Source organism: Notechis scutatus, chromosome 5 (genome assembly GCF_049901735.1).
Source record: "Notechis scutatus isolate UNSWTSFEM ecotype Mainland chromosome 5, rNotScu1.2, whole genome shotgun sequence".
Classification (NCBI taxonomy): Eukaryota; Metazoa; Chordata; class Lepidosauria; order Squamata; family Elapidae; genus Notechis; species Notechis scutatus.
In genome coordinates this window covers 102,934,223-102,961,510 of record NC_142013.1, presented here as the reverse complement: position 1 = coordinate 102,961,510, position 27,288 = coordinate 102,934,223, and the positions used below count along the sequence as shown (strand labels likewise).

At 44.7% G+C, this 27,288-nt stretch overlaps 1 protein-coding gene across 2 annotated transcripts; it reads left to right on the top strand.

Moving 5' to 3' along the window:
* The first annotated feature begins 25 nt into the window (after positions 1–25).
* On the top strand, positions 26–27,288 carry UCHL3 (ubiquitin C-terminal hydrolase L3). Of its 2 annotated transcripts, XM_087967417.1 has the most exons (9): positions 28–159; positions 1,799–1,810; positions 1,971–2,099; positions 2,928–3,084; positions 5,230–5,315; positions 8,530–8,577; positions 22,009–22,084; positions 26,634–26,692; positions 27,079–27,288. In XM_087967417.1, exons 1-9 carry the CDS (start codon positions 118–120, stop codon positions 27,160–27,162), a joined length of 693 nt encoding a protein of 230 aa, XP_087823543.1. In that variant the 5' UTR covers positions 28–117; the 3' UTR covers positions 27,163–27,288. The 2 variants fall into 2 exon arrangements, with proteins under 2 accessions (XP_087823542.1, XP_087823543.1); XM_087967416.1 differs by lacking the exon at positions 1,799–1,810 and having other exon boundaries at positions 26–171.

Genomic DNA, 27,288 nt, shown 5'->3' with positions numbered 1-27,288 from the left:
GACGAGCCCACGCGGCCGGGGCAGAGGGGGCGGGAAGCGAACGCCGCCCTCCCCGCCTCCCCGCGCTTTGGTACGGCCGGGGCGGGGCGAGATCGAAGTCAATCGAGCCGGTCTGCCATGGAGGTTCCGCGCTGGCTGCCGCTGGAGGCGAACCCCGAGGTGGGTGGGTGGGTTAGGGACGGGGCGCGTGGGTGAGTGGGCAGGGACGGAGGGGGTGCGTGGGTGGGAAGAAGGGACGGAGAGGGGGCATGTGGGTGGGAAAGGAGGCACGGAAGGAAGGGAAGGGACGGAGTCTAAGCCCCTGTTCAAGCCGGGAAGGGACGGAGGGGCGCGTGGGTGAGTGGGTGTTATGAAGGGGGGGCGTGGGTGGGTGGCTTAGTGGGAGGGAGGGGCGGAGAGGGGGGCATGTGGATGGGAGGGAGGGAGGGAAGGGATGGACTATGTATCAGAATGGTCAAACAAATGGCAACTTCAAATCTCAACAAATAAATGCTCTGTCTTACATATTGGCAAAAAAAAATCAGAAAATAAAATACAAGCTGAATAGTCAAGATCTTGTTGATGACCCAAGCTCTGTAAAGGACCTTGGAATACTCACCTCTAATGATCTAAGTGCTAGAGCCCACTGCAACTACATAGCCAAAAAGGCATTAAGAGTTGTTAACCTAATCCTACGTAGCTTTTTCTCTGGTAATATCACACTACTAACCAGAGCATACAAAACATTTGCTAGACCAATACTCGAATACAGTTCATCAGTCTGGAACCCACATTACGTATCTGATATTAGCACAATTGAGAAAGTCCAGAAATATTTCACAAGAAGAGTTCTCCACTCCTCTACTCGCTGTAGAATACCTTATGCCACCAGACTTGAAATTCTAGAACTAGAAAACCTTGAATTACGCCGTCTTCGGTCTGATTTAAGCATGGTATATAAAATCATACATTGCAATGTCCTACCTGTCAATGAATACTTCAGCTTCAACCATAACAACACAAGAGCACACAATAGATACAAACTCAAAGTAAACCGCACCAAACTTGATTGCAGGAAATACGACTTCAGCAATAGAGTGGTCAACGTCTGGAATACTCTACCCGACTCTGTAGTTTCTTCCCCAAACCCCAAAAACTTTAACCTTAGACTGTCTACTATTGACCTCACCCCTTTCCTAAGAGGTCTGTAGGGGGCGTGCATAAGCGCACCAACGTGCCTACCGTCCCTGTCCTATTGTTTCTCTTATTCTTCTTTTATTTTTCTTATATGTACCCATTTCATGTATTCACAACTATGTATACACTTATACTTATTATCTTGTAAACAATTGGCAAATCAAATAAATAAATAAATAAATAAATAAATAAATGGAGGGGGCGTGGGTGGGTGGCTTAGTGGGAGGGAGGGACGCAGGGGGCCTCGTGGGTGGGAGGGAAGGGAAGGGATGGGGTGAGTAGGTGGCTTAGTGGGAGGAAGGGACGGAGACGGGGGGGCATGTGGATGGGTGGGAGGGAGGGAATGGACGGAGGGGCGTGTGGGTAAGTTGGAGGGAGGGACAGAGAGGGGGCCTCGTAGGTGGGAGGGAAGGGATGGGAAGGGACCGAGGGGGAACCTGGGTGAGTGGGTGTTACAAGGGGGTGCCTGGGAGGAAGGAACGGAGGAGGCCTCATGGGTGGGAGGGAGGGGAGGGGTGATTGGGGGAGGGGTGGGTGGGGTGCATGGGGGAGGGTGTGGGGAGGGAGGTCACGCGTGTCCTGTCTCAGATTGACCCTCTTTCCCCCCCTTTCTGGCTTTCAGGTAACGAACCAGGTGAGCTGCTCTGCCGTCTCTCCAGGGTCCGCATCCCCCTCAGGTCGGAGGTCATCCCCGGGTGGGGGAGGGGTGAGGAAGAGGAGGAGGCGTGGGTGGAGGAGGAGGCGGTGGGCAATGATTGGCCCGTCTGCCCGTCCATCTGTCTGTCTCCCGGCAGTTCCTCCGGCAATTGGGCATCTACCCCAGCTGGCAGTTCGTGGACGTCTATGGCTCCGACCCTGAGCTGCTCGGCTTGGTGCCTCGGCCCGTCTGCGCCCTGATGCTGCTCTTCCCGGTCACCGAGAAGGTAGGTAGAATATGGGGGTCTTCCCGCCCCTCCCCCGGGGAAGGGCGCTCCCCCTTGAAAGTCCTCAACTTATCGACCATAACTTGAGCCCTTAGGTTGCTAAGGGAGAAATCTGTTGGAAGTGAGTGTTGCCCCATGTTTGGCTGGGGAATTCTGGGAGTTGAGGTCCACAAGTCTCAAAGTTGCTAAGTTTGGAGATCCCCGCTTTAAAGACTGCTAAGCAGAGAGAAAGGCAATTTTTTAATGGTCCACAGCCTTTCTATATGGCCTTCCATAGAAACTGAATTTTTCTAGTGTTCTGGAAAACAAGATGAATTTTTTTTCCTAGCGAGACAATGCATCATGAGGAAGGTGGGAGAATTGTGCACTGGGTGTGCATTTTGGGTGCAAACCAAGGAAGGGCATTGCAAGGCCTGCAGAACCTTCTAGTTGATAATTAAAAAAAAAAAAAACCTTCCTTTTTACGACCCTTGTAATCTTTTAATTTCGGGGTAGATTCGATGGAACTGAGTATTTACTGGCTGGTGCCCTTCCCGGCGCCTGCGTGGAGTTCACAGCAGATACTTTTTCTTTGCGCCCTAGGAGAAAAATACTTGTTGTTACCTAGGATTTAACTCTCAACTTTCCACATGGGAGGCAAGTGAATCTTCGCTGCTAGGCCACCACGTTCTAGCTGATAATTGTCTTAGAGCAAAAATTTATTCCCAGGTCCTGAATGGGTTTTTTTCTTTCTTTCTTTGGCAAGCGCTGTTTATTTTGTAAAAATGGATGGTTTGAAAAGGGGAATTTGAAAGAAAAAAAAATCTCCCCCTCTTCCTTGCTACCTAGTATGAAACATTCAGGATGAAAGAGGAAGAGTCGATCAAAGCCCAGGGCCAAGAAGTCAAACCGGGTGTCTATTTCATGAAGCAGACCATTAGCAACGCCTGCGGAACCATCGGCCTCATTCACGCCATTGCGAACAACAGGGATAAAATCGACTTCGGTAAACCTTTCCTTTCTCCCAGGTTACTCTTCAGCGGTTGGTGTTCTGACCTAGGCTTCCCCAACAGCACGAAGCTGACTCCTTGCCCCGATAAACCCCTTTTATTTAGTTTACAGTGAATTTTTTCTCCAGGAAAGTCCCGGCCAACAGTCTTTCAAGATATTTCGCAATTACAGACCGTTATCAGGCTTGGAGAGTTGCAAGGCCGATATCTTTCAGATGCCACACTGTAGCAGATAATACTTGGCAAGAATGCAGGAACAGATCTTCACCCAAATGAACTGATTGTCTCCTGTAAAACCTCACTCCTCTTTTATTCCCTATGGGAGGGGCCATTCACCGTCCACCTGTGGCTTTACTCCCCAAGTCAACCCTTATTCCTGAGCTGTTCCCTTCTTCTGACAGCTCTGCGCATGCGCACACTGGGAACAGGCTCCAGGTGTTCTTCTACCTCACTGATGTCCGACTCCGAAGGCAGCTGATAACTGTCAGACGGCCTTGGCCCCATCTCTGCCTCCGACGCAGAGCACTAGTCAGAGCCTTCCCCAGGGAAGATTGTTGGCAACTTTTTATGACCCATGGAAAAGTATTTACAGGGTACAGGTAGTCCTAGACTTACAACGGTTCATTTAGTGACCAAAGTTAACAACAGCCCTGGAAAAAAGTGACTTGTTTGACCCGTTTTTCACACTTGCAGCGTTCCCAGGGTCACAAGATCAAAATTCTGATGCTCAGCAACGGGCTCCTTTTTATGACGGTCGCAGGGTCAGGCGATCCCCTTTTGAGACCTTCTGATGAGTAAAGTCGATGGGGAAACCCATTTCCCTTAACCACATTACTCACGTCACAATTGCGACGATTCGCTTAATCGTGGTGGCAAGAAAGGTCTCAAAATGAGGCAAAACAGCGCTTAACAGATGTCTCACTTGGCAAGAGAAGTTTGGCCGTAAATCAAGGACTACCTATACTAGCCAAAACCACGTTATCTTAACGCTGTTGATGGTGATCATGATGATGTCCATTCAGTTGTGTCCAATTCTTGGTGATTCTGTGGGCCTCTCCACATCTTCCAATTCTGCGCTACTACTTCTTTGAGGAAGTGTTTTTTTTTTTTTTTAACCAGGGCAACCTGGTCTACCCAATTATTGGACGGAGCATACTGCTTCTGCTTTTGCCTTTCAGCCATGATCCAGGAGCCTTCGCAGGCAGTTGTTTTCCCAACCAACTATTATTGTGTTAAATTTACATTTTTTTACCGACTTTTTTGAGTCTTTCTATGCTCTGGCTGCTGTCAGCTTTGATGGTGTCCATCTATCACAGGGGTGTCAAACTCAAGGCCTGGGGGGCCAGATCCCACCTGTGGGGTGCTTAGATCTGGCCTGAAAGGCCACCCTGGAAACAGTGAAGGACCGGCCCAGGGTGCCTCTGCCAGCGAAAAATGGAGCTCAGGAAGGCTGCATACGGCCCTCCCAAGCTCCGTTTTCGCTGGCAGAGGGTTGCAGGAGGCCATTGCAGCCAAAAACGGAGCTTGGGAGCCCGTTTTTGTTGGCCACTACTGGCGCCCTGACATAAGTGACGTCGAGCTGGCCACGTCCCCCCTGGCCACACCCATCCCAGCCCCCCCCCCAAAGGTCAAACACAACCCTGATGCTGCCCTCAATGAGTCTACCATGTTCTTTGATGGCCTGCTTTCCTTTTACCGCTAACTCTTCCAAACATTCTTGCTTTCCTCCAGCGAATTCCTCCACATTACACTTCCGAAATAAGTGAAATGCAGTTTTGTGATTTTCCATTTTAACAAAAAGTAGCTTAACTCATCCTGGTATATGTTCTGTAGGAACATCTCCCTGTTTTTATGTTCTGTTTACCAAGTGGATAAGCTAGAAAATTCCTAGAAACTTCTTCATTTGTTACACGGGTGTCCTTTAGGTGACATTGAGGACTCAGATTGTTGGGGGCAACATGCTGACGTTGTAAACTGCTTAGAGAGGGCTGTAAAACACTACTTAAGCCGTGTTTAAGTCTAAGCGCTGTTGCTATTTTACCTGCAACATAAGAAGCAGTGGAAAGCGTCGTGTGCCATCGTGCAAGCCATACCTTTTAATGTTAATTCTTCTTTCTTTGTATTAATGCTGTCTATTTTAGAAAAAGATTCTTCCCTGAAGAAGTTCTTGGACGAGTCGGTGCCCATGAACCCCGAGCAAAGAGCCAAATACCTAGAAACTTATGAAGTAAGTGGGGAGGTATATTTGGAGGGCAATCTCTCTTCTGTTGCAGACAGTCGCCACTAGATTAGATTAACAGAGTTGGAAGGGACCTTGTAGGTCATTTAGTCCAACCCCCCCCCCTCCAAGCAGGAGACTTTACACCATTTCTGACAGCCCAGTCTCTTCTTGAAACCCTCCAGTGATGAAGCTCCCACAACTTCTGAAGGCAAGCCGTTCCATCGGTTGATTGTTCTCACTGTCAGAAAATTTATCCTTATTTCCAGGTTGAATCTCTCCATGTTCAGTTTCCATCCATTATTCCTTGTCTGGCCTTCAGGTGCCTTGGAAAATAGCTTGATCCCTTCCTCCTCTCTGTGGCAGCCCCTCAAATATTGGAACAGTGCTATCCTGTCTCTCCTGGTCCTTCTCTTCACTTCATTAAATGGGACAGGCCTCCCAGCCACAATTATAGTGACATCACCATAATATTAGTACTTTCAGGGTGAACTTTCAAATTAGTAGAATTCTTTGCTGGCGACGCTTCACACAAAGCAAAAGTCTATGAAGATTCTCAGTCATCCAGCTCACGGTGATCCCAAAGGTTTTTTTTCAAGAGGCAACTGGACTTTCTGCTTTTTCTTTGAAGACATTTCACTTCTCATTCAAGAAGCTTCTTCAGCTCTGGAGCACCTGAAGAACGGATGAGAAGCGAAACGTCCTCATAGAAAAACCAGAAAATCCAGCTGCCTCTCGAAAAAGCACCTTTGGGGAAAAAAAGCAAAGTTGTTTTTTTTTTAACCTGCACGTTTTACTGTATTTCGTGATACCGTGTTAATACAGATAGTCCCCAACTTGCAACAATTCGTTTAGTGACCATTCAAAGTAACAAATGGTGCTGAAAAAAAAAGGACTTAGGACCGTTTTTCACACTTAACGACCGTTGCTTTATCCTTACGGTCACATGATCAAAATTAAGACTCTCGCCAACTGGCTCGTATTTTATGATGGTCACAGTGGCTCAGGGGTCATGTGTGATATCCCCTTTTGTGACCACCTGACAAAGTCAATGGAGAAGCCAGATTCCCTTTTAACAACCATGTCACTAACTTAACAATTGCAGTGATTCACTCAACCGCTGTGGCGCATAAAACAGGGCAGAATTCACTTCACAAATGTCTCACTTAACAGAAATTTTGGACTCCGTCATGGTCATAAGTCGAGGATGACCTGTATCATGCCAAGGAGACTGTCATAAAGGCACAGGCTGAGATGTCTCCTATTTAGAGGAACACCAGTTTCCGTGAATTGTCCACAACAAGAAGCCACCAAATGGTTCATAAGCCCAGTGATGGTTCATTCATTGGGCTTGCCTAAAATCCAAATAATATTTGCCTTCATTCATGAATATTATTACCTTGGTTATCATCAGTCATTTCACCCAAGTCCCTGGTTCAGTACAGCTTGCAAACCCACCTGTCCATCAGCTTTGGGAGGGAAGTTATGTTCCGCCTTTTTAGGGCGGCTGGCTGAGAGAGATTTTATTTTATATTTTATATTTTAAGTTTTGTTTTATTATTTTATTTTAATTATTTTGTTTATTTTAATTTAATTTAGTTTATTTCATTATTTTACTTTACTATTTTATTTTACTTTAATTTTAATTTAATTTTATTGTTTTACTTTACTATTTTGTTTTACTTTATCATTTTATTAATATAATTTAATTTATTTTACTTTATTATTTTATTTTAATTATTTTACTTTATTTTATTAATGTTATTAATTTTATTTTATTATATTTTACTTTACTATTTTGTTTTACTTGATTAAATTAAATTATTTTATTTTATTTATTTACTTTATTATTTTAATTTAATTATTTTTATTTTACTTCACTTCATCTTATTCTTATTCTTTATTTGCCGTTCATCTCCTCTCAGAACGATTCTTTCAGTCGTTTTGGTCTCCAGTCAAGGCTTATCTGCCAGCAGGGCCTGAGAACCTGCCAGGACCTGCTTGTCAGGGTTGCTCAACTCCATTTTTGAGCTGGCACAAGAGAGAAACTCCCTGTCCTGCCTTTGCACAACGTCTGAGAACAAAAGGTGCTCTGCTGAGTGGCCATTTATCTTGACTGCAAAGAGGCTTCTCTGAGGAGGCCGGAGTGAGGGATGCAGAAGGGACCTTTTCCCAGGAAGAACCCTTATTGGGCTCACGTTTGTTGGAGAAGAGTGTTTGCTTCAGGGGACGTTGTGGCTCTTTTCGGTCATGGAATCCTTTGGGAAACAATTTGGCAAAGTTTCTAGTCCTTTGAGAAAACAGAATTGATGTTTTTATGTTTTGTTTGCTTATGTTTGTCTTAAAAACCAATTAAAAAAAACCAGAATTCTTCTCTGTTAAGAAATGGGTGTTTCGTATTATCATATGTAGTGGACATGTCCAAAAGCAAAAAAAAAAAAAAAAAAAAAAATTGGATGAAAACATATATGTGGTTAGAGAAAACGATAAAGCCAGAAATATTTTTGTTATATGCATATGTGGTTAGAGAAAACGATAAAGCCAGAAATATTTTTGTTAGATATATTGCCAGAAAATTCTGACAAAGGGAATATTACATGTTTAGACAGCAGCAAGAATTATATTTGCACAATACTGGGAAAATGAGGAAACTCCTACAGATGAAAATATAATCATATATCAAATATTAGATTGTGCGGAAATGGATAGGTTAATATTATTAACGATAAAGGATAAAGAAGATATAGAATATTTTTTAATTTGGGATTTGTCATCGATGGTTAGATAATAAAGGTAGAAATTAGAAAACGGAAGAACACTTATTATATACAAGTAAAGAATATTGTTGTTACTAGAATTATGTATATGTAAAATGACCCAGACAATACACTGTTTACTAAATACTTATATATGTTAAAAAATGTGTGTGTTTGTGATAGAGATAGATAGATAGATAGATAGATAGATAGATAGATAGATAGACAGACAGACAGACAGACAGACAGACAGACAGACAGAGACAAAAATGCATATGTGGTTAGAGAAAACGATAAAGCAGCCTATAGATTTAAAGCCAGAAATATTTTTGTTAGGTGTAGTATGTATGCGTGTGTGTGTTTAGCAAATTGGTGATCTGTCAGATGATTGGGGCAGGATGGCTGATGGCCTTTGAATTGAGATGCCCAAACTTACAATCTCTTAACGCTCCATTTTGAAATTTCAGGCCATCCGTGTGACGCACGAATCCAGCGCTCATGAAGGTCAGACTGAGGTACGTGGCTTAATTTTTTTTCCCCTGAGTAAAGCTTTTGATAAGATTTTTAAGAACATGGCAGTTACCCTTAGGGATGCTCTTCTATCCTGCCATGGTCCTGAAAGAGAGCGGGCTGGAAGAAACTTTTAAGAACAGCACTTGGTTTAATTCACTTTCTTCCCGATACTGTCTCTTGAGTTGCATTCACAGCTTGTTTTTTGTTTTGTTTTTTAATAAAGCCGAATTGATCCAGGGCAAGGCTTTGCCTAAGGCCTTTAAAGAGATTCTTGGAATTGGGCTTAGCAAAAACTCCATAGTAGATCCCTGTGAATGTTCTCAGTCATGGAGGTTATTCTTGTACCAAAGGTGGTTTTTATTTTGAAAAGGCAACTGGACTGATTTTTCTTTTTGAGGAGGAAGAAAACCTACAACTGAGGAAGCTTTCAGACTAGGAACCAAAATGTCATCTTCCTCAAAAAAAAACCCAAACAAACCCTAATCCTGTTGCCTTTTTCAAAATCAAAAACCACTTTTGATTCTACCTTGGATGCTGGCTTCATTTGGGCTTGGCTGTGTTTCATGGAGGAGTTGTGATCTATTTGTGGGATGGTCCTGCCCAAGGAAGGAGATGCTACCAAGCTAATTCTGTCCTTCTGGCTCAACAGCCTTTTGGGCTTCACCCTGTGCACACACCAAGCAGATGGAAAAGACTTGTTGGGACAGAGGGCAGAAATACGTGGACTATGTGCAAATTTTGTGGACTAGCCTCTCTGTACCTGAGATGCAAACTTGAGTTAGAGGTCTCTGCTGCCTGATCCTTGTGACCAGCATCTAAATGACTTTGCAAAGAAGATCCAGGAAGTTCCCTCAACAAAGGAAGAATTATAGCTCGCAACATTACCTTTTAGCATTAACCATGCATTTTGCTTTGAAACTGGCTCCTTTCCGTATCTCCTTTTAAGCTCAGATTCTGCTTTGCATCTGTAAGACTCTCGGCCATTTTTAAATCTTTAATTAATCTTTAATTGATCCAGAAGGCTCTTAATCATCCTTTAATCCAGGACCATCTGACATTTCCCCCCCCTAATAGCATCTAAACTAAAACTGTACAGCTGTACTGTTTGGAAAAGATATATTTCAGCATCCCATTATTTTGTAGGTCTTATGTGACTGCTTCTCCAATTGTTTTTCTCCATTATTTTTTTTCTGGCTGGAAAAGTTTGCAGACAAAAGAACCTAGGAAGCAGCTATGCAAAACTTGCAAGAATGCAGCTTTTGGACAGGAGTGCTTTGTTGGTGCTTCCTTGCTTTGCAAATCAGTAGCCTATAAAACTATAGCTTGTGGCCTTGATCAATATTTGTAGTTCTGGCCCTAGGGTTTTTCTTTTTTTGTTCATTTGTTTGTTTTTACCCTTTAGTCCCTTAATTCAGGGTAGGGTCTAGATGGAGCTGAGCATTTGCTGGCCAGATGCCTATGTGGAGTTCGCAGCAGATTTTTTTTTTCTTTGCGCCCTAGGAGAAAAATATCTACTGCTACCTAAGATTAAACTCTCAACCTTCTGAGTGGGAGGGTTAGGGTTCATTTTCCTTCTAGCTTGAAAATGTCTGGAAAAGTTTGCGGTTCTTGTGGATGAAAGAACCTGAGAAGTATCTATGCAAAACGTGGGAGAATGCAGCTTTTGGACAGGAGTGTTTTGTTGGTGCTTCCTTGCATGGCAAATCAGTAGCTTATAAATTGTAGCCTGTAGCCTGACCAGTATTTATAGTTCTGCCCCCAGTTCATACCTGTAGCTGTCCTAAGAGAGTGACTGGTCATTCATATATTGTTCACCTTACTTATAGCTGAAAAAAACATGATCATCTCAAATGCAACATCTGAAAGCAGAGCACAAAAGTTGATTTAAAAACCAATGAGAATAGAACAGAATAGAATAAATATAGAATAGAATAGAATAAATGTGGAATAGAATAGAGTAAATGTAGAATAGAATAGATGAAGAATAGAATAGAATAAATGTAGAATAGAATAGAATAAATGTAGAAAGAATAGAATAGAATAGAATAGAATAGAATAGAATAACAGAGTTGGAAGGGACCTTGGAGGTCTTCTAGTCCAACCCCCTGCTCAGCAGGAAACCCTGTCCTATACCACTTCAGACAAATGGTTTTCCAATCTCTTCTTGAAAACTCCCAGTGTTGGAGCATTGACAACTTCTGGAGGCAAGTTCTTCCACTGATTAATTGTTCTAATTTTTCCCTAGTCCTAGGTTGATTCTCTCCTTGATTAATTTCCATCTGTTGCTTCTTGTCCTGCCCTCTGATGCTTTGGAGAATAGCTTGACCCTCTCTTTGTGGCAGCCCCTGAGATATTGAAGCACTGCTATCATGTCACCCCTAGTCCTTCTTTTCATTAGGCTAGACTTCCCCAATTCCTGAAACTGTTCTTCATATGTTTTAGCCTCCAGTCCCCTAATCCTCTTTGTTGCTCTTCTCTGCATTCTTCCTAGTCTCAACATCATTTTTCCACACTGGTGATCAGACTCATACAGTAGAGTATGACAGTCCTGTGCAAAAGATGGTTTTAAGAATTGTCCTTTTTTGGGGAGGGGTGGCCTCTGTAATTTATTGGTTGAGCAACAACACAAAAGAACTAGGATCAACTCCTTGTGGAACAAAAAGCTTTTGAAGTTTGTTAATATCCTGGGAATTTTAGGGCATCATCTTTGCTTCTTTGAGAATATTTTTTTCCTACTGTTTCTAATATTTATTTTTATTTACATCTGTTATGTTATTTTATTGATTTCTTTTGTCATTCAGTTAAGCAATTGCTTTTTAAAAGCTTTACGACTTTTAATCAGTAAAATCTACTCAGGGTAATGTAGGTAATGAACTTTGGGGCTACATCTGAAAAAAAACTATATCCTGCTTATGTTTGTTTTCCCACATGCATTTTTTAAAATAAGTGATTTAAAGATGCCATTGCTCGAGTGTTCAAGTATTGAAGTCTTTTCCAACTTCCTTAAAATAGAAAGTGGAGCTTTTTCAAAGAGTCTCTGGGGCAAAGCTTACTGAGAAGGAAGGGATGGAGTCGCAAAAATTTCCAGCCTCTGAGCTATTTCCTGTCTGAAAACAAGGTCTCCCCAAGGTACTTTTGAAGGGGATAAATTGTTTATTTTCTTTTTAACTACCTTCCTGGAAAAATTATGGATCTTTTCACTGACTAGGATGCAGGATTCAGAAAACTCAAAAAAAAAAAAAATTGGTTTGCATCGTTAGCAGAGCCCTCAATTGTTCAACGTGCAAAGACTCATTCAAAACCACCGCAATCATGTCACCCTGAAGCCTCTCACACATCCAAGTTCAGAGGATGTTGCATTATGCAAGACTGTTGCCGAAGAAAAGAAACAGATATGTCAGAATTAGATAAGAGGTACACTATTAATCTGCTGCCTCTCCCAGCATGGGCCACCTAAAGACCAGAGGATTCTGCCAATCTGACCTAGGCTTCCTTAGAAAGCATAAAACACAATCTTAGTCCCGGCAAAACCTCTTTTATTTCCACAGCTGTGAATTACGTTCATTCACAGCCTAAAAGGCTTCACAAACAGTCTTTCAGGGGATGTTCATAAACACCCACCTTATCGCACTTGGAATGCGACCAGAGAACTAATTGCCAGACGCAGGGCGAGGCCAAACACGACACAGAGTCAAACAGGATTTTTCAAAGCTTGAATCGACCAGACGAGCTAATTGCTTCCTGCAAAAGCTCACGTCCCGTTCGCTCCTCTTTTATATCCTATGAGAGGGGCCAATCATCTCCGGGGTGTGGCCTTACTCCTGAGTCGACCCTGCTTTCTCAGTTGTTCTTGTCTTCTGATAGCCCTGCACACGCGCAGGGTGGGAACCGGTTCCAGAAACTCCTCCGCCTCACTGTTGTCTGAGTCTGAAGGCAACTGATGACTGCCAGCCTGCCCTGGCCCCATCTCTGCCTCCGATGCAGAGCCCTCGTCTGAGCCTTCCTCAGCCTCCAAGACTGGTCTAAGTTCCTCCCCAACCTCCTCACTACTATCCGACTCTGCTGCCAGCTCCTTCAGCTGCTGGCAGGCCACAGCAACAGTCAAGGTGATAGCTATTCTAATGTGATCATGCAACGCACATTAAAGATGGTGGTCTTGTGTTTTCCTGTCTCAAAGATTCTGTCCTTGACATCAAGGATGGAATAGCCTGGATGAGGGACGTTTGTCTCCCCCCCACAGCTCTGAAATTTTGCCTGAGTTGTGCCCTTTTGGTTATTTTGAATGGAACTGGCTGGCGTGGGCCATGTCCATTTTGGTGGGCATTGCAACTTACAATATAGACCATTTTACAGATGACAAGGTGGCTGTATCTTGTGCTCAGATAGAATTTATGTCTGAGTCTTTTAGAACCGTCGTTTGCCGACATGGAACTTCCTCCCCCAAATAATGAGAGCGTTGGTGCCGTGCGCAAGTGCAATAGCATCATATTCTGTAGCGACGCAGTGGTTAGAGTGCGGTACTGCAGGCTACTTCTGCTGACTGCCAGCTTCCGGCAGTTTGGCAGTTCGAATCTTACCAGGCTCAAGGTTGACTCAGCCTTCCATCCTTCCGGGGTGGGTAAAATGAGGACCCAGATTGTTGTTGGGGGCCATAGGCTGACTCTGTAAAGCACCTAGAGAGGGCTGTAAAGTGGTATATAAGCCTAAGTGGTATATTGCTAAATCTATATTCAATAGAGCAAAAGGCTCTGGGTTTGGCCGGGGTTTTTGGATCTGTGGAAATTGGACTTCGGTCCAAAGAAGCATCTATAACATCATTCCTTGGCAAACTGTCTAGGCCTGGGATATCGGAAGATACTTATGTTCACAGTGGCAGCAAAAATAGCCCTCTCTGGGTTTGATAGAATAGACAGGTGGAACAATAGATCAGTAGAAGAGAAGAGGCTTCTTGGGTGAGGAGTGAAATGTTTTCGAGGGAAAAAATCACCTGAGAAAATCCAGTGGCCTTTTGAAAAGCAACTTTGGGACAACCATGACCTGGACGATTGAGAATCTCCATAAACATTTAGTCTTCTCTGGGGTTTCTTTGCAACTGGTTCTTCAGCAGTTTAATGACAGGGATTAAATTTTGGAAATGAGGCAATCATGATAGGTTGTTAACTGTGGCTAAGCCAGATCAGGTTTCCCAGGTTGAGAAAAATAGAACAAGTTTATTTCTTGATTAGATTTCCTCCTTACTTTACTCCAGGCGGAACAGGTGCCATTCATCTCCCTTCATCTTATCCCCTACAAATAATTACCTGGAGAGATAGGCTGGGCCCAGAAGGGTGACCTAGAATCTCCCAGTAAGTCTGCATTGCTGGATTTAAACTGGTTCTGACACTTTAGCATCTACACCCGACCAGCTGCAGCAGATTGAAAGCAAAACTTTCCAACTCTTATCTTTAAAAGATTGTAACTAAAATACCAGAGTTTTTACCCGTGAATATATTTACTTGGAGAACGTGAATGATGACACCCAGCCCGTGAACAATTGGAGAATCTGGTTTATGAGACACCTGGGGGGGAGAGGGAAAACAGGATTATAGGTGACTGTAAATTACGTATGCCAGGTTGGCTTCATACAGGGCAGTGCCAGTATGTCGTCTCAATTAAATCCTTTGAAGTTTGGCTTGAGAATCATGATTTAATTAGAGCGATTGCTGGAATCCTGACACAGTCTTTTTAAGATAATGGTGAAATATACTTCTGGTTTTACTGCTGTACTAGTCCTTCAGATTTTCCCACCCACCCTTGTTTATGGCAATTTGAAAACAGGCATAAGAATGTTTTACGAGTTGACAGTCAAAATTGACCTCAAAATATGAGGGTTTGGGTCCAGTAGCTGGAGGGGTGATCTGAGGACCCTAAATGGCCCCCCCTGTTGCTGAGCCTCTAGTCTAGGGCTCAGGGCCGAAAAGGTGGATGCAGCTCAGGTGTGAAGTTTGGAGCAATTCCTATTCTAGTCTCTGGGTCTACTTCCATAGTTACCGTGGTTACATGTACCAGGTATAGGCAATCCTCGACTTGCGACCATTTTTCACACTTGCGACCATTGCCGCATTCCCCACAGTCACTTGATCAAAGGTCAGGTGCCTGGCAAGCTACTCGTACTTATGATGGTTCCATTGTTCCGGGGTCACGTGATCTCCCTTTGCAACCTCCTGACAAGCAAGAGTCAATCGGAAGCCAGATTCACTGAACGACCGCATTGCTAACTGAACAATGGCAACGGTTCACTTCGCTGCCGTGGCAAGAGAAGCCATGGGGCAAAACTCACTTAACCCCAGTTATACTTATCTACAGCAATTTGAGGCTCAGTTGCGGTTGTAACTCGAGAACTACCTCTAAAAGCAAATTAGATTAAAAAGATATTTTAACACAGAGGCTGCTAATATAGTTTGGCACAGTAGCCAGCTGTGAAGCCCTAAAGAAATTAGATTGGAACGATCTAGAGCCGTGGTGGCAAACCTATGGCACACGTGCCACACAGAGCCATTTGTGCTGGCACGCGAGCCGTAGGCAAACTTACCTCACTGCGCATGCATGCGCCTCACAGCTGGTTTTCGGCTGGTTTGAGGCCTTCGGCCTCCCAGAGTCTTGAAAAACGCCTCTGCAGGCTTTGCAGGACAAATAATAAGCCCGTTTTGTCACTTCCTGTAATACCGGAAGTGACGAAACGGGCCTATTATTTGGCCTGCAAAGCCTGCAGAGGCCGAAAAAGGCCTCAAACTGGCCAAAAATGGTCTCAAACCGGCCGAAAATCAGCTGTGAGGCGCAGTGCAGGAAAGGGGGTGACGGGATTGCGTGCGCATGCACAGGGGGCAAGGGGGAAGCGCATTGCCTTCTGGGTGCTGGCACGTGAGCCCAAAAAGGTTATCCACCACTGATCTAGAGGGTCAGGAGACAGTAGATTGGAGCTGAATTTCTCTCTGTAGAATTCTTACAGGAAACAAGGGCTGGGTCTTAGTTCCCACCCAAAGGATTTGCCTATGATGTACAGCTATGCAATAAAATGACCAGATGCCAGAAGAATAGGTGTTTATCCTGATTGACTTCCGATGAGATTTGACCAGAAAAAAACTTTGTCTTTGAACCAAATGGATAGAAGTGGAGCAAAATGACACTGCTTTTCATGAGCTTGTAGTAAAAGCAGCCGGAAGTTACACCTTCTGCCAACCTAGCAGTTTGAAAGCATGTAAAAAATGCAAGTAGAAAAATAGGGGCCACCTTTGGTGGGAAGGTAACAGCGTTCTGTGCGCCTTCGGCGTTTATTCATGCTGGCCACATGGCCATGGAGACGTCTTCGGACAGCGCTGGCTCTTTGGCTTTGTGACGGAGATGAGCATCTCCTAGAGCTGGAAACGACTAGCACGTATGTGCGAGGGGAACCTTTACCTAAAGTTAAACCAGTTGCAAAGATGCTGCGTGCCTTGAGTATAAATGTACTTTCTACCTTCAGTTCATATTCAAATTGGCAGACATGTATTATTCATCATTTTGACTATCCTTATCATCATGGTAAACAAAAGCAGGTTTTATCATGGTCTGAATAATCAACCCGAATCAGTCTACTCTAGGTTGAAAGCCTCTTTGTAATGGTGAGAATTGTCATCTATCCAGCTGGTGCAGGATGGATTTTGTGACTTCCCAGCCTAGAGATGTTAAATTAACAGTGTTGGAAGGGATCTTGTAGGTCATCTAGTCCAACCCCCAGCCCAAGCAGGAGACCCTACACCACGGGTCTTCAAACTTGGCAAGTTTAAGACTTGTGGACTTCAACTCCCAGAATCTCTGAGCTAACATGCCTGGAGGAGGAATTCTGGGAGTTGAAGTCCACAAGTCTTAAAGCTGTCAAGTTTGAAGTCCCCTGCCCTACACCATTTCTGACAAATGGCAGTCCAATCTCTTTTTGAAAGTCTCCAGTGATGAAGCTCCCACGGCTGTGAAGTGAATCTGGTGAATGTGTGAGAAACCAGCCTAGATTCCCCCGTGAGGTGGGTCTTCCATGGCTGTTGGGTGAGGGACTAGACTCCTTTTTCAGCATCTTCACCCCTTCCTCATGGCATGCTTGTATGGTTGTGTGTGTGTGTGTTATAGGGGGACTTATAAATATTTTTTTGTTTATTGTTCTTGCATCAGCAACCTACGAATGGCTCCCTTGCCATTAAACCGTCCCAGAGTTATTTTCGTACAGCTGATTGTCCGCAAGAGAACCTGCTGGAATTAGGGAGCAGTTAGAAAAGGGTGACACGACTTCAGCTGAGATAGCAGAGAAACCTCATTGCCTCTAGTTGATAAAGAGCAAAGAAGAGCAACTAAGACGGTTAAAGGCCTGGAGACAAAAACATACGAACAAAGGTTGCAGGAATTAAGTATGTAGGCCAGTCTAGAGAAATAAGGACTAGGGGGGACATAATAGTGGTATTCCTCTATTCGAGGGGCTGCCCCAAAGAAGAGGGAGGTCAACTAATTTTCCAAAGCAACAGAAGGCAAGATAAAAAAAAAACAATGGATGGAAACTCATCAAGGAGAAAAGCAACCCGGAATTAAGGAGAAATTTCCAAACAGGACAATGAACCAGTGGAAGAGCTTGCCTCCAGAGGTTGTAGGGGCTTCATCCCTAGAGGTTTTTAAGTAAGGCCTCCTTTCTCAAGTGGCCTAGGGTCTCCTGCTGGATGGAGCAGGGGGTTGGACTAGAAGACCTCCAGGGTCCCTTCCAGCTCTATTCTGATTGATGGATCGAGGGGACGTGAGGGACCCTCCTTTCTTGATTGTGCTTTCCTGGCACGTCCAAAGGCCCAGGGACTTTTATGGCCTCCCTTATCTCTCGCCTCCGCCTGCATTCCTGAGCCTTGTTTTTCAAAGCGAAAGTTCACCTGCTGGAAAAGCCATTTCCTCCTAAAGGCCACACCAGAACAGCAAAGGCAACACTCGAAAATGCCTTTGGGTCGACCATCGCGGGAGAAGGAAAAAACAAGAGGGATTGAGGAAGCCAAGCCCTTCCCCCCCTGGAAGCGGGCCAGGGTGAAGGAATGTAGAGCTTCATTCAGCCTTGGCATTTTCGCTCCGGGGAGGCCAAGCAGCTGCTGCCAGATGAAGAGGGCCTGAGTGCCCTTGCCTTCAGGATGATGGGAAAATGCTTCCTGCTTCTGGGAAGGTTCATGAGCAGCATTGATCCTCAATCAATCAGAATAGAGCTGGAAGGGACCTTGGAGGTCTTCTAGTCCAACCCCCTCAAGCAGGAGATCCAGATAAAGGCCTTTCAGGCTCCAGAAGGCCTCACCTGGGAGGAATTCACCCCCTATTCCCACATCACACTAGGCCAGAAGTTGGGCGGGGGTGAAGCAGACTTTGCAAAGGATTGTCCAGTCATAGCTCGGATTTGGAGGGGGACGCAAAATGGCCTCCCTCACAGCCAGGCCTCCTGATTTGGTCTCCAGCCGGCAGTTCAGCAGATAGATTGGGGCTCTCTTTGACCAGAAGAGCCAAGTTACGGTGGCCATGCGGCTGCCCTCTTCGCTTCGCAGCTGTTTTTACACCCTCCCAAAATGCAAAGCACACGACGTAGTATGAGGGAAATAAGAGAAGCTCGGTCAGAAATGGCCACCAAGTGGGAAATCCAAGCTCGAAGTGGGAGGAAGGTCCAACACCCTGGGAAGGTCTTCCTTGGACACGAGCAAATTAATTTTGACTGATTGCGGATGATATCAATAAAGGAGAATGTTTGTTAGCTCAGGGTCGAGAAATGAAGGGTCCTTTGATGCTTTCTGAGCTTGCTTCTTTTCTTGCAGACGTTTCATTACCCAGCTAGGCAACATCATCAGTACTATAGGGCAAGCCACTTGTGTGTGTGTGTGTGTGTGTCTGTGTGTGTCTATCTATCTATCTATCTATCTATCTATCTATCTATCTATTAAATGCTTACAATATAATAGAAATAAGAATAAACATAAATATAAATACATGAAATATGTACTAATAATTGGGGATAATAGGACAGGGACGATAGGCAGGATTGTGCATTTATGCACAATATAAACACAATGGACCTCCTTCTAGCACTGATAATGTTACCTAGTTTGAGTAATGAAACCTTCTGCAAGAAAACAGAGGGCACCAAGGACCCCTCATGCCTACAAATCGGTAGGATTAAAAAAAAAATGAGTACTGGTTCTGTGGACTTGGCTTGGTTGGCGTGGCAGGGGAAGGATACTATAAAATCTCCCTTCCCTCCCCACTCTTGGGGGAAGGTTCCTGCAAAATCCCATTCCCTGCCCGCCCCACTGACCTGCTTTCCAGCTCCGTTCTCCTGTGCAGGGCAACCAAAGAAGACCCAGCCGATCAGCTGGGACTCGGGAGCCAGAGAATAGATGGGGGCAGGGCCAGTCAGAGATGGTATTTGCCGGTTCTCTGAACTACTCAGAATTTCTGCTACCAGTTCTCCAGAACTGGTCAGAACTTGCTGAATGCCACCTCTGCTACAAATGCCTGTCCTTAGAAAAACATATGATGCTGGTTTTTGTGGGGTGTAAAATGGCAGCCGGTCGAGAGCCGCTTGCTTTGGGCTACGTTGCCGAGTACAAACTCCACTTGTAAAGTGTGTCTTTTTTCAATATTTGTATAGTCTTTGCCTGGCTTCTCCTCCTCCTCAACCCAGCCTGAGTTTAGCCACTGCAAAATGAAAGCCTCGGCCTTGCGTCGCTCCGCCTCCCTGACCCTGATCAGACACAGCCCCGTGGCCTGTGCCAAAGCCACCAGCCCCATAGAGGCCACAAGCCCTCCCGTCTGCCTGCAGTGTTGGCGGCCTACGGTCCCATTCTCGTCTGTGGGGAACCCCCCGGCCGTAAGTCTGGTTCCTCTTCCCTCTCTGCTCGCAGGGGCCATGCTGCAGCTCCCCTCCCTCCCACCTCAGGCCTCTGGGAAGCCTCCCTCTGGCCTTGCTTTTCGTCCTTCAGGGGCCCAGCAAGCCCCAATCTCTGCAGCTTTGCTGCCTTCATGGAAACCTCCATGGGAGCCACCCCTGAAACATTCAAGGAAGTAACGGCTGCTCCAACTTCCTTGGGATTTCTTTTCTCCCTCCCGGTTGGCGCTTTTGTTGGCCTTGCAGACCTTCCGTGGCTGGTCTGCTTGGTTTCTTGAGCTTTGGCTTCTTTGGGTTCCCTGGTGGTATCTCTCCCATCCGGGCTGCTTCGTCGGGGTCTCCTCTCCTCCTGTTCTTCAACCGAGGTCTTTTTTAAGGAGCGGTGCAAAAGGTGACTTCAGGATTCTGAGCTGTTCTTGGTGTTCTCCAAACGCCAGCAGCAGCCTTCTTTCTGTGCCAGTCAAGAGGATCGCTCCTTCTTTGGCTTACGGGTTTGTTTGGGTTTTTTTTCTCCACCTTTCAAGTAATTGGGAAGAAGTCTTTCACTGTTGATGGAGTTGCTTAATATATTATGTGCTTCCTGTTTTTTTTTTACAACGTGAGAGTCAGGATTTCTACCAAGTAGTGAAATCTCCAAGAACAGTTGGCTGGGCTTTTTTTGCAGAGCAAATGGCAGAGGGAAGGATGGAGTGTAGATAGAGAATATGATCAGGGTAGAATAAAGATAGGGGGAAACTATCCCTTATTCATTTATTCATGCAGCGAGTCACATGGTTAAAACACTGGGTTTGGAGGTTAGCGAGCCTGCGTTCGAGTTCAGAGTGCTGTGTGGTGTGGGGTGAGCTCCCGTCATTCGCTCCAGCTCCTTGATGGGGATATGAAAGGAGCCCCCATGGGCATTTCCCATGCAACAAGAGGTCTGGTATACTGTCAGGTGAGGCGCCATTCAAAATCCACAAAAGAAGACCTTAAGACTCCATTGTTACAGAGGAAAGGACTTTGACTGAAAATTGAAGTGGTGGCATCAGAAGAATACAAGATCTAAGGCAATAGGCACAAAAATCACATATAGAAAGTTATGTCAATGTTCCCACCCCCAATAGTTGAAACTGGCCATCCAATCTGAGATGTATATAATGTCAGTTGGGGCATCTTCAGGTGGTGTTTCAGACATCTGGCACGCCAGGATGGTTGACCTGGGCCTGAATAGATAAGAGGCTACATCTGCACAGTAAGCAAGAAAACATAGTCAAGAAAGCTCCCAACTTTTTCATTTCACCAACTCAAACCTCCAGCACTCTTCCCCTCACGAAGCCCAATTAATCTTCCCTCCACCCCATTTCTATGGCAGTTGGAAAGACAAGCAGAAGAAGGATTCTTGGAGGCTGACTAGTGATGTCACCAGCTAATCCTTTCAACCCAGAAGCACCTTAACCGGTGACTCTGACATGAATGGGATGATATTTTATGTTCTTTTGGGCTGCAAGTCCCAGCTAAGTTCCGTGGTGTCTGACTTGCTACTGTGCTTCTTCCAATAATCTTCATAAACCACATCTGCAGTCACAAGTTTCACGTATGTGTGCTGCAGAGTAGGATAAATTTAGACCACAGAGACCTTCTTGAGATGTTTCATGTCTTCATGTTTGAGGGTTTCCTGGAGATGGATATTGGGCATTTATCAATCATGTGCAAGACAAGGTGACAGAAATTCAGTTTATATGGAAGGGTGGGGGGTGGAAATCCTTTGGGTCTATACATTTCCACACGTATATTTATTTACTGAGATTTCAAAGCAGCTTCATTCCACTCCAGGCAGCTTCCAATTCATTGAAATAATGCAAGAGAGCAAAAATGGAAACTAGTGTAGGAAGAAAAAGCACGTCACTTGATAATGAAACTACAGTTTCCGTCATCAACAAGAATGCATTGGATGTCTATAGAGATTCTCAGCCATCCAAGACATGGTTGTCCCAAAGATGTTTTTTTTTTTCCCCAAAAAGGCAACTGGACTTTCTTTGTTTTTCCTCGAAGACGTTTCACATCTCATCCAAGAACTGAAGAAGTTTAATGGATGAGAAGCAAAACGTCTTCAAGGAAAATCACCAGTTGCCTTTTGAAAAAGCACCTTCGGAACAACGCACTAGATCAGGGGTCTTCAAACTTGACAGTTTTAAGATTTGTGGACTTCAACTCCCAGAATTCCTCCTCCAGTCATGGTAAGCTCAGGAATTCTGGGAGTTGAAGTCCACAAGTCTTGCCAGGTTTGAAGACTGTTGCACAAGATGATGTAGCCCCAAACCAGAATCTCTTCCCCAAAGGCCACCTGGAAAAAAAATGTGATCTTTGTGGGTCACCAAAATGCCAGTAATGAAGGAATTACCCAGCACGGGAGGAGCAGATATGCTAAAACTCGGATCTAGGTTTTTTTCTGGGGTTGGAATGAGTTTCTGAATAGAATTAATTTCTTTTTCAAGTCTACAGGCAAGCGTTCTGCTGATCACTTGTACGAATCTCGTCTTCTTTCTTGCAGGCACCAAGTATAGATGACAAAATAGATCTTCATTTCATCGCTTTAGTGAATGTGGACGGCATTCTTTATGAACTAGGTAAGAACCCTGGATCCAGTACCCTCCACAGTCTGTGCTGGCTGACTTCAGTGCCATTTATTCAAGTGTTCGCCTTGTCAGTGGAGAAGCAATAGCACTTAGACTTCTATATGTGCTGTACTGCAGGCCACTTGCTGACTGTTGGCTGTTCAAATCCCACCAGGCTGAAGGTTGACTCAGCCTTCCATCCTTCCCAGGTGGGTAAAATGAGGACCCAGATTGTTGGGGGCAATAGGCTGACTCTGTAAACTGTAAAGCAGTACAAAGTGGTATATAAGTCTAATTGCTATTGCTATACTGCTTCACGGTCCTTTACAGCCCTCTCTAAGTGGTTTACAGAGCTAACCCCTTGCCCCCAACAACCTGGGTCCTCATTTTACCCACCTCGGAAGGATGGAAGGCTGAGTCAACCTTGAGCCTGGTGAGAATCGAACTCCTGGCAGTGGGCAGTAAAGTCTGCAACATTGCACTCTAACATTGCACTCTAACCACCACGCCATCACAACCCAATCCAAATGGCTTTGTATTTTCACTATTGTTTAATCAATAACCTTTAATCTAAAATGGTCTGTCTGTCTCTAATGTTTTGATCTGTGCAATCACAGCGCCCAGGAGCATTTAGGTGTCCAACATCTAAGTGGTGGTTAGAATGCAGTATTGCAAGCTAACTCTGGACACAGCCAGGAGTTCGAACTTGACCGGCTCAGGGTTGACTCAGCCTTCCATCCTTCCAGGGTTGATAAAATGAGGTAAAATAAATTGCATGGCCAAGTGCCAGGGGAAACCAATTGGGGGGGGGGGGGAATCAGTGTGTGGCCTTCTTTTGCAGAAACCTTGCAGTAATTTATGATCCAAATTGCCTTCATTATACTTCTAGAATCTGGTTTCATTTCATTCCAGCGTCCTAGCTCATCAGCAAGAGAAAGGACCTCTTGATGATCAAATTGCAGGCAGTCGGCAGAATTAGCCTGCAATACTATTCCATTCCAACCCAACCCAACCCAACCCAACCCAATCACAATTGGCCAATAAAAGTATTCCTATTCCATTCCATTCCATTCTTATCCAATCACACTTGGCCAATAAAAGTATTCCTATTCCTATTCTCACCCAGCTTTGAAGTGGTCATGTGAAAGAGGAGTGTTGGGAAGAGAAGAGAGTGTGTCCCCATTCAATTTTGGAAGAAGACTTCAAGCATGCACAATCTCGGGTTGGGAGGTGGACGTTCAGGTCAGGCCTTAAGCATCTGGTACACCATAGCTAATGGGGACTTGGAGAGAAGTTCCAGGTTAAGCCTTCAGATATCAGAAAACGGAGCCACCCAAATAAGGAAACAAGACCATAGGAAGAAAAATCTTAAAAGCTTGTTGCTTCAGATGTGTCCGGATGATGGGCTGGTTCTTAACAGAATAACAGAACAGCAGAGTTGGAAGGAATCTTGGAGGTCTTCTACTTCAACCTCTCGCTTAAGCAGGAAACCCTATAGCATTTCATGCAAATGGCTGTCCAATCTCTTCTTAAAAGCCTCCAGTGATGGAGAACCCACAACTTCTGAAGGAAAGGTGTTCCACTGGTTTATTCTTCTCACTATTAGGAAGTTTCTTCTTAATTCCAGGTTGCTTCTCTCCTGGATTAGTTTCCATCCGTTGTGTTTGGTCTTGCCTTCTGGTGCTTTGGCACCTCGTCTTGCTTTCTGGTGCTCTTTGGTCCCGGGGTGGGTGGGGGCTGAGTTCAGAGAGAAGCTTCAGCTGCGTTATAGAAAGTGGGCAGTTTGCATTTCTCAATGGCTCGTTCAAATGCCATTTCCCAGAATATACCGGGAGAGGAATTCAGAGGCACTTGGTCTGCGCAACGGGGTGAGTGTGTGTGGCGCTGCTGTTCAGCTGGGCTGCTTGTAGGATAGTCCCTCCTTTCGGAGGTTAGCCACGTGAGTAAACGAAGCGTTTGTGGCATTTTCAATCCGGTTTCAGATTCACCTGTGACAGAAAGATAAAAAGGGTTGCCCAGTTAAGTGATTTGCAGGACCTGGAAATGGTCACAGTCTGGCTTGGCAGAATCAGTGCTTCTGCAGTGGTAGAAAACTGGCTTCGTATCCTTGGCTGCTAAATTAAGTTGGGTTGGAAAAAGCAACGCCATGAAGTATCCCTTCACATGGTTCAGTTACAACCTAGCCTACCTCTGGATTTCTCACACAGAAAGGATGGGCCTCTTGTTGGCTTTAAAGGGAATAACTGGACCTGGAGATGTCCTTAATAATATCCTCATGACTCCTTTATCACCCATCCCCTCCCACGTGTGACTGTATGACTGTAACTTTGTCTCTGGTATCCTTACGATCTATATTAACTGTTTCCTAGTATGATTTGATTGCTTATGGTACCCTATGACTATCATTAAGTGTTGTACCTGATGATTCTTGACTCTTGACGAAGGTATCTTTTCTTTTATGCACAACTGAGACCAGCAAGACAAATTCCTTGTGCGTCCAATCACACTTGGCCAATAAAGAATTCTATTCTAATTCTAATTCCCTAATTCTCTTCCCTTCCCTACCCCTACCCCTTACTTCTATTCTATTCTATTCTATTCTATTCTATTCCATTCCATTCCATTCCATTCCATTCTTTCTCATTCTATTCTATTCCATTCTTTCTCATTCTATTCTATTCCATTCCATTCCATTCTTTCTCATTCCATTCTGTTCTATTCTGTTCTGTTCTGTTCTATTCTATTCTATTCCATTCCATTCCATTCCATTCCATTCTTTCTCATTCTATTCTATTCCATTCCATTCCATTCTCTTGTTCCATTCTATTCTATTCTATTCTATTCTATTCTATTCTATTCTATTCTATTCTATTCTATTCTATTCTATTCTATTCTATTCTATTCTATTCTATTCTATTCTATTCCATTCCATTCCATTCCATTCCATTCCATTCCATTCCATTCCATTCCATTCTTTCTCATTCTATTGTATTCCATTCCATTCCACTCCACTCCACTCCACTCCTATCACACTTGGCCAATAAAGCTATTCTATTCTATTCTATTCTATTCTATTCTATTCTATTCTATTCTATTCTATTCTATTCTATTCTATTCTATTCCATTCCATTCCATTCCATTCTATTATATTCCATTCCATTCCATTCCATTCCATTCCATTCCATTCCTTCTCATTCTATTCTATTCTATTCCATTCCATTCTTTCTCATTCTATTCTATTCTATTCTATTCTATTCATTCTATTCTATTAAGAATAGAGCTGGAAGGGACCTTGGAGGTCTTCTAGTCCAGCCCCCTGCTCAAGCAAGACCCTATACCATTTCAGACAAATGGTTATCCCATCTCTTCGTAAAGACCTCCAGTGATGAAATACCCACAACTTCTGGAGAGAAACTATTCCACTGGTGAACTGTCCTCACTGTTCGGAAGTTTCTCCTTAATTCCAGGTTGCTTCTCTCTTTAATCTGTTTCCATCGTTTCTTATCTTGCCTTCTGTTGCTTTGGAAAATAAGTTGACCCCCACTCCTCGTTGTGGCTACCTCTCAAATACTGGAGCACTGCTATCATGTCATCCCTATCCTTCTTTGCTGTAGACCAGAGGTGTCAAACTCAAGGCCCGAGGCCCGAATCCAGCCCCCGGGGTGCTTAGATATGGCCCATGGGGTCACCCTGGAAACAGCGAAGGACCGGCCCACGGTGCCTCTGCCAATGAAAATAGAGCTCGGGAGGACCGCATGCAACCCTCCCGAGCTCCGTTTTCACGGGCAGAGTGTTGCCGGAAGCCGTCGCAGCCAAAAACGGAGCTTGGGAACCCGTTTTCGCTGGCAGAGCTCTTGGGTCTCCATAGGCACCTCCCACCACCACGATATGAGTGGTGTCGAACTGGCCCAATACGAGTGATGTCGTCCCCTGGTCACGCCCTCCCCCAAGGTCAACCACAGCCCTGCGGCCCTCAATGAAATCCACTTTTGACACACCTGCTCTAGACCAGCCTGGGACTTTTCAGGCATTCATAAGATCAGATGCCGAAGAAATTCCAGCAATTTGGAATCACCGTATTTAGAATGCAGATAAAGATAAGGAAGAAGGAGAAGACTTTCCAATCTTGGGTCCCCTGCATCGGGAGCGGGCTTAGAGGTGCCAGGTGCGGTTTTTTGTTTTTAAACAAATTTTATTGATTTTCAAAGACAAAGACAAACAAAACATAAAACATGGAAACATAAAACATCTTTTCTGAAAGCAGCCTGCCAGGTCTCCCCTGTCTTCACCACCTCTACGGGGTGGCTTAGCCCCAAAGTCGGCTGGCTCGGGGCACTCCAGCGGCAAGCGCAGGCAGAAACCGCGCACGATCGCGGATTCCTGCCTGCCCCAAAGCGCTGCAAACCGGAACTCCCCCAGGTGCCGTTTTTAAAGTGATGGTAATTGGTGGATGGCATGACCTTATAAGTTGGTTTTTTTTGGCTCGGGATTAGTGGGAGGCATCTGTGGGAGTTGGGTTCTTTTCTGAGCAATGAAGTATGGCTTTTCTCCATCCCAACAGATGGACGCAAGCCTTTCCCGATAAACCACGGGCGGTCGAGTGTCGACACGTTTTTAGAGGTAGGAATTCTCAGCCGCTTTATTGGGTTTTATTGGTCATTTTATTGGGTTTCCTTCCAGAAAGCAGCAGGGAACAACGGTGACGAAAAAGGTTGTGAAACGGGGCAGAACTCACTCCACAAATGTTTCGCTTAATCCCCGAAAACGTTAGGTTCCATTGTGGCTGTAATTCGAGGACTACCTGTATAGGAAAACTACAGTTCCTGTTTCCAAAAGCGTTTGTGAGAAATCGTGAATTTAGTTATGTGGTTTATGGAGACAGCATAGGTATCTCAAGGCCATGTAGCAGAGCCCCTTAGAGGCAACCTGGTATCAATGAAAATGGTTGTGTAGGCAGAGACGATGATATTGTGCATGTGGTTTATCTCTTTGTGTGTTCTTCCTAGGATGCCGTAGAAGTATGCAAGAAATTCATGGAACGCGATCCGGATGAATTGAGGTTCAATGCAATTGCTTTGGCAGCTGCCTAAATCTGTTTGTTGTGTAAGAGGAATTGGCATCTCATGTACTGTAACAAAACTATATTTTATCCGCAAATCAGCAACGATCAAATTTTGATAACATTGATGTGAATTAAATTTCAGATTACCCTTTGC

Bases quoted from the DNA above. Each gene is read 5' to 3' on its own strand.
- UCHL3 (XM_087967416.1), top strand. From the start codon at position 118: ATGGAGGTTCCGCGCTGGCTGCCGCTGGAGGCGAACCCCGAGGTGGGT. The intron at 2,100-2,927 runs GTAGGTAGAATA...CTTGCTACCTAG, and splicing joins TCTTCCCGGTCACCGAGAAG to TATGAAACATTCAGGATGAA. The intron at 5,316-8,529 runs GTAAGTGGGGAG...TTGAAATTTCAG, and splicing joins AATACCTAGAAACTTATGAA to GCCATCCGTGTGACGCACGA.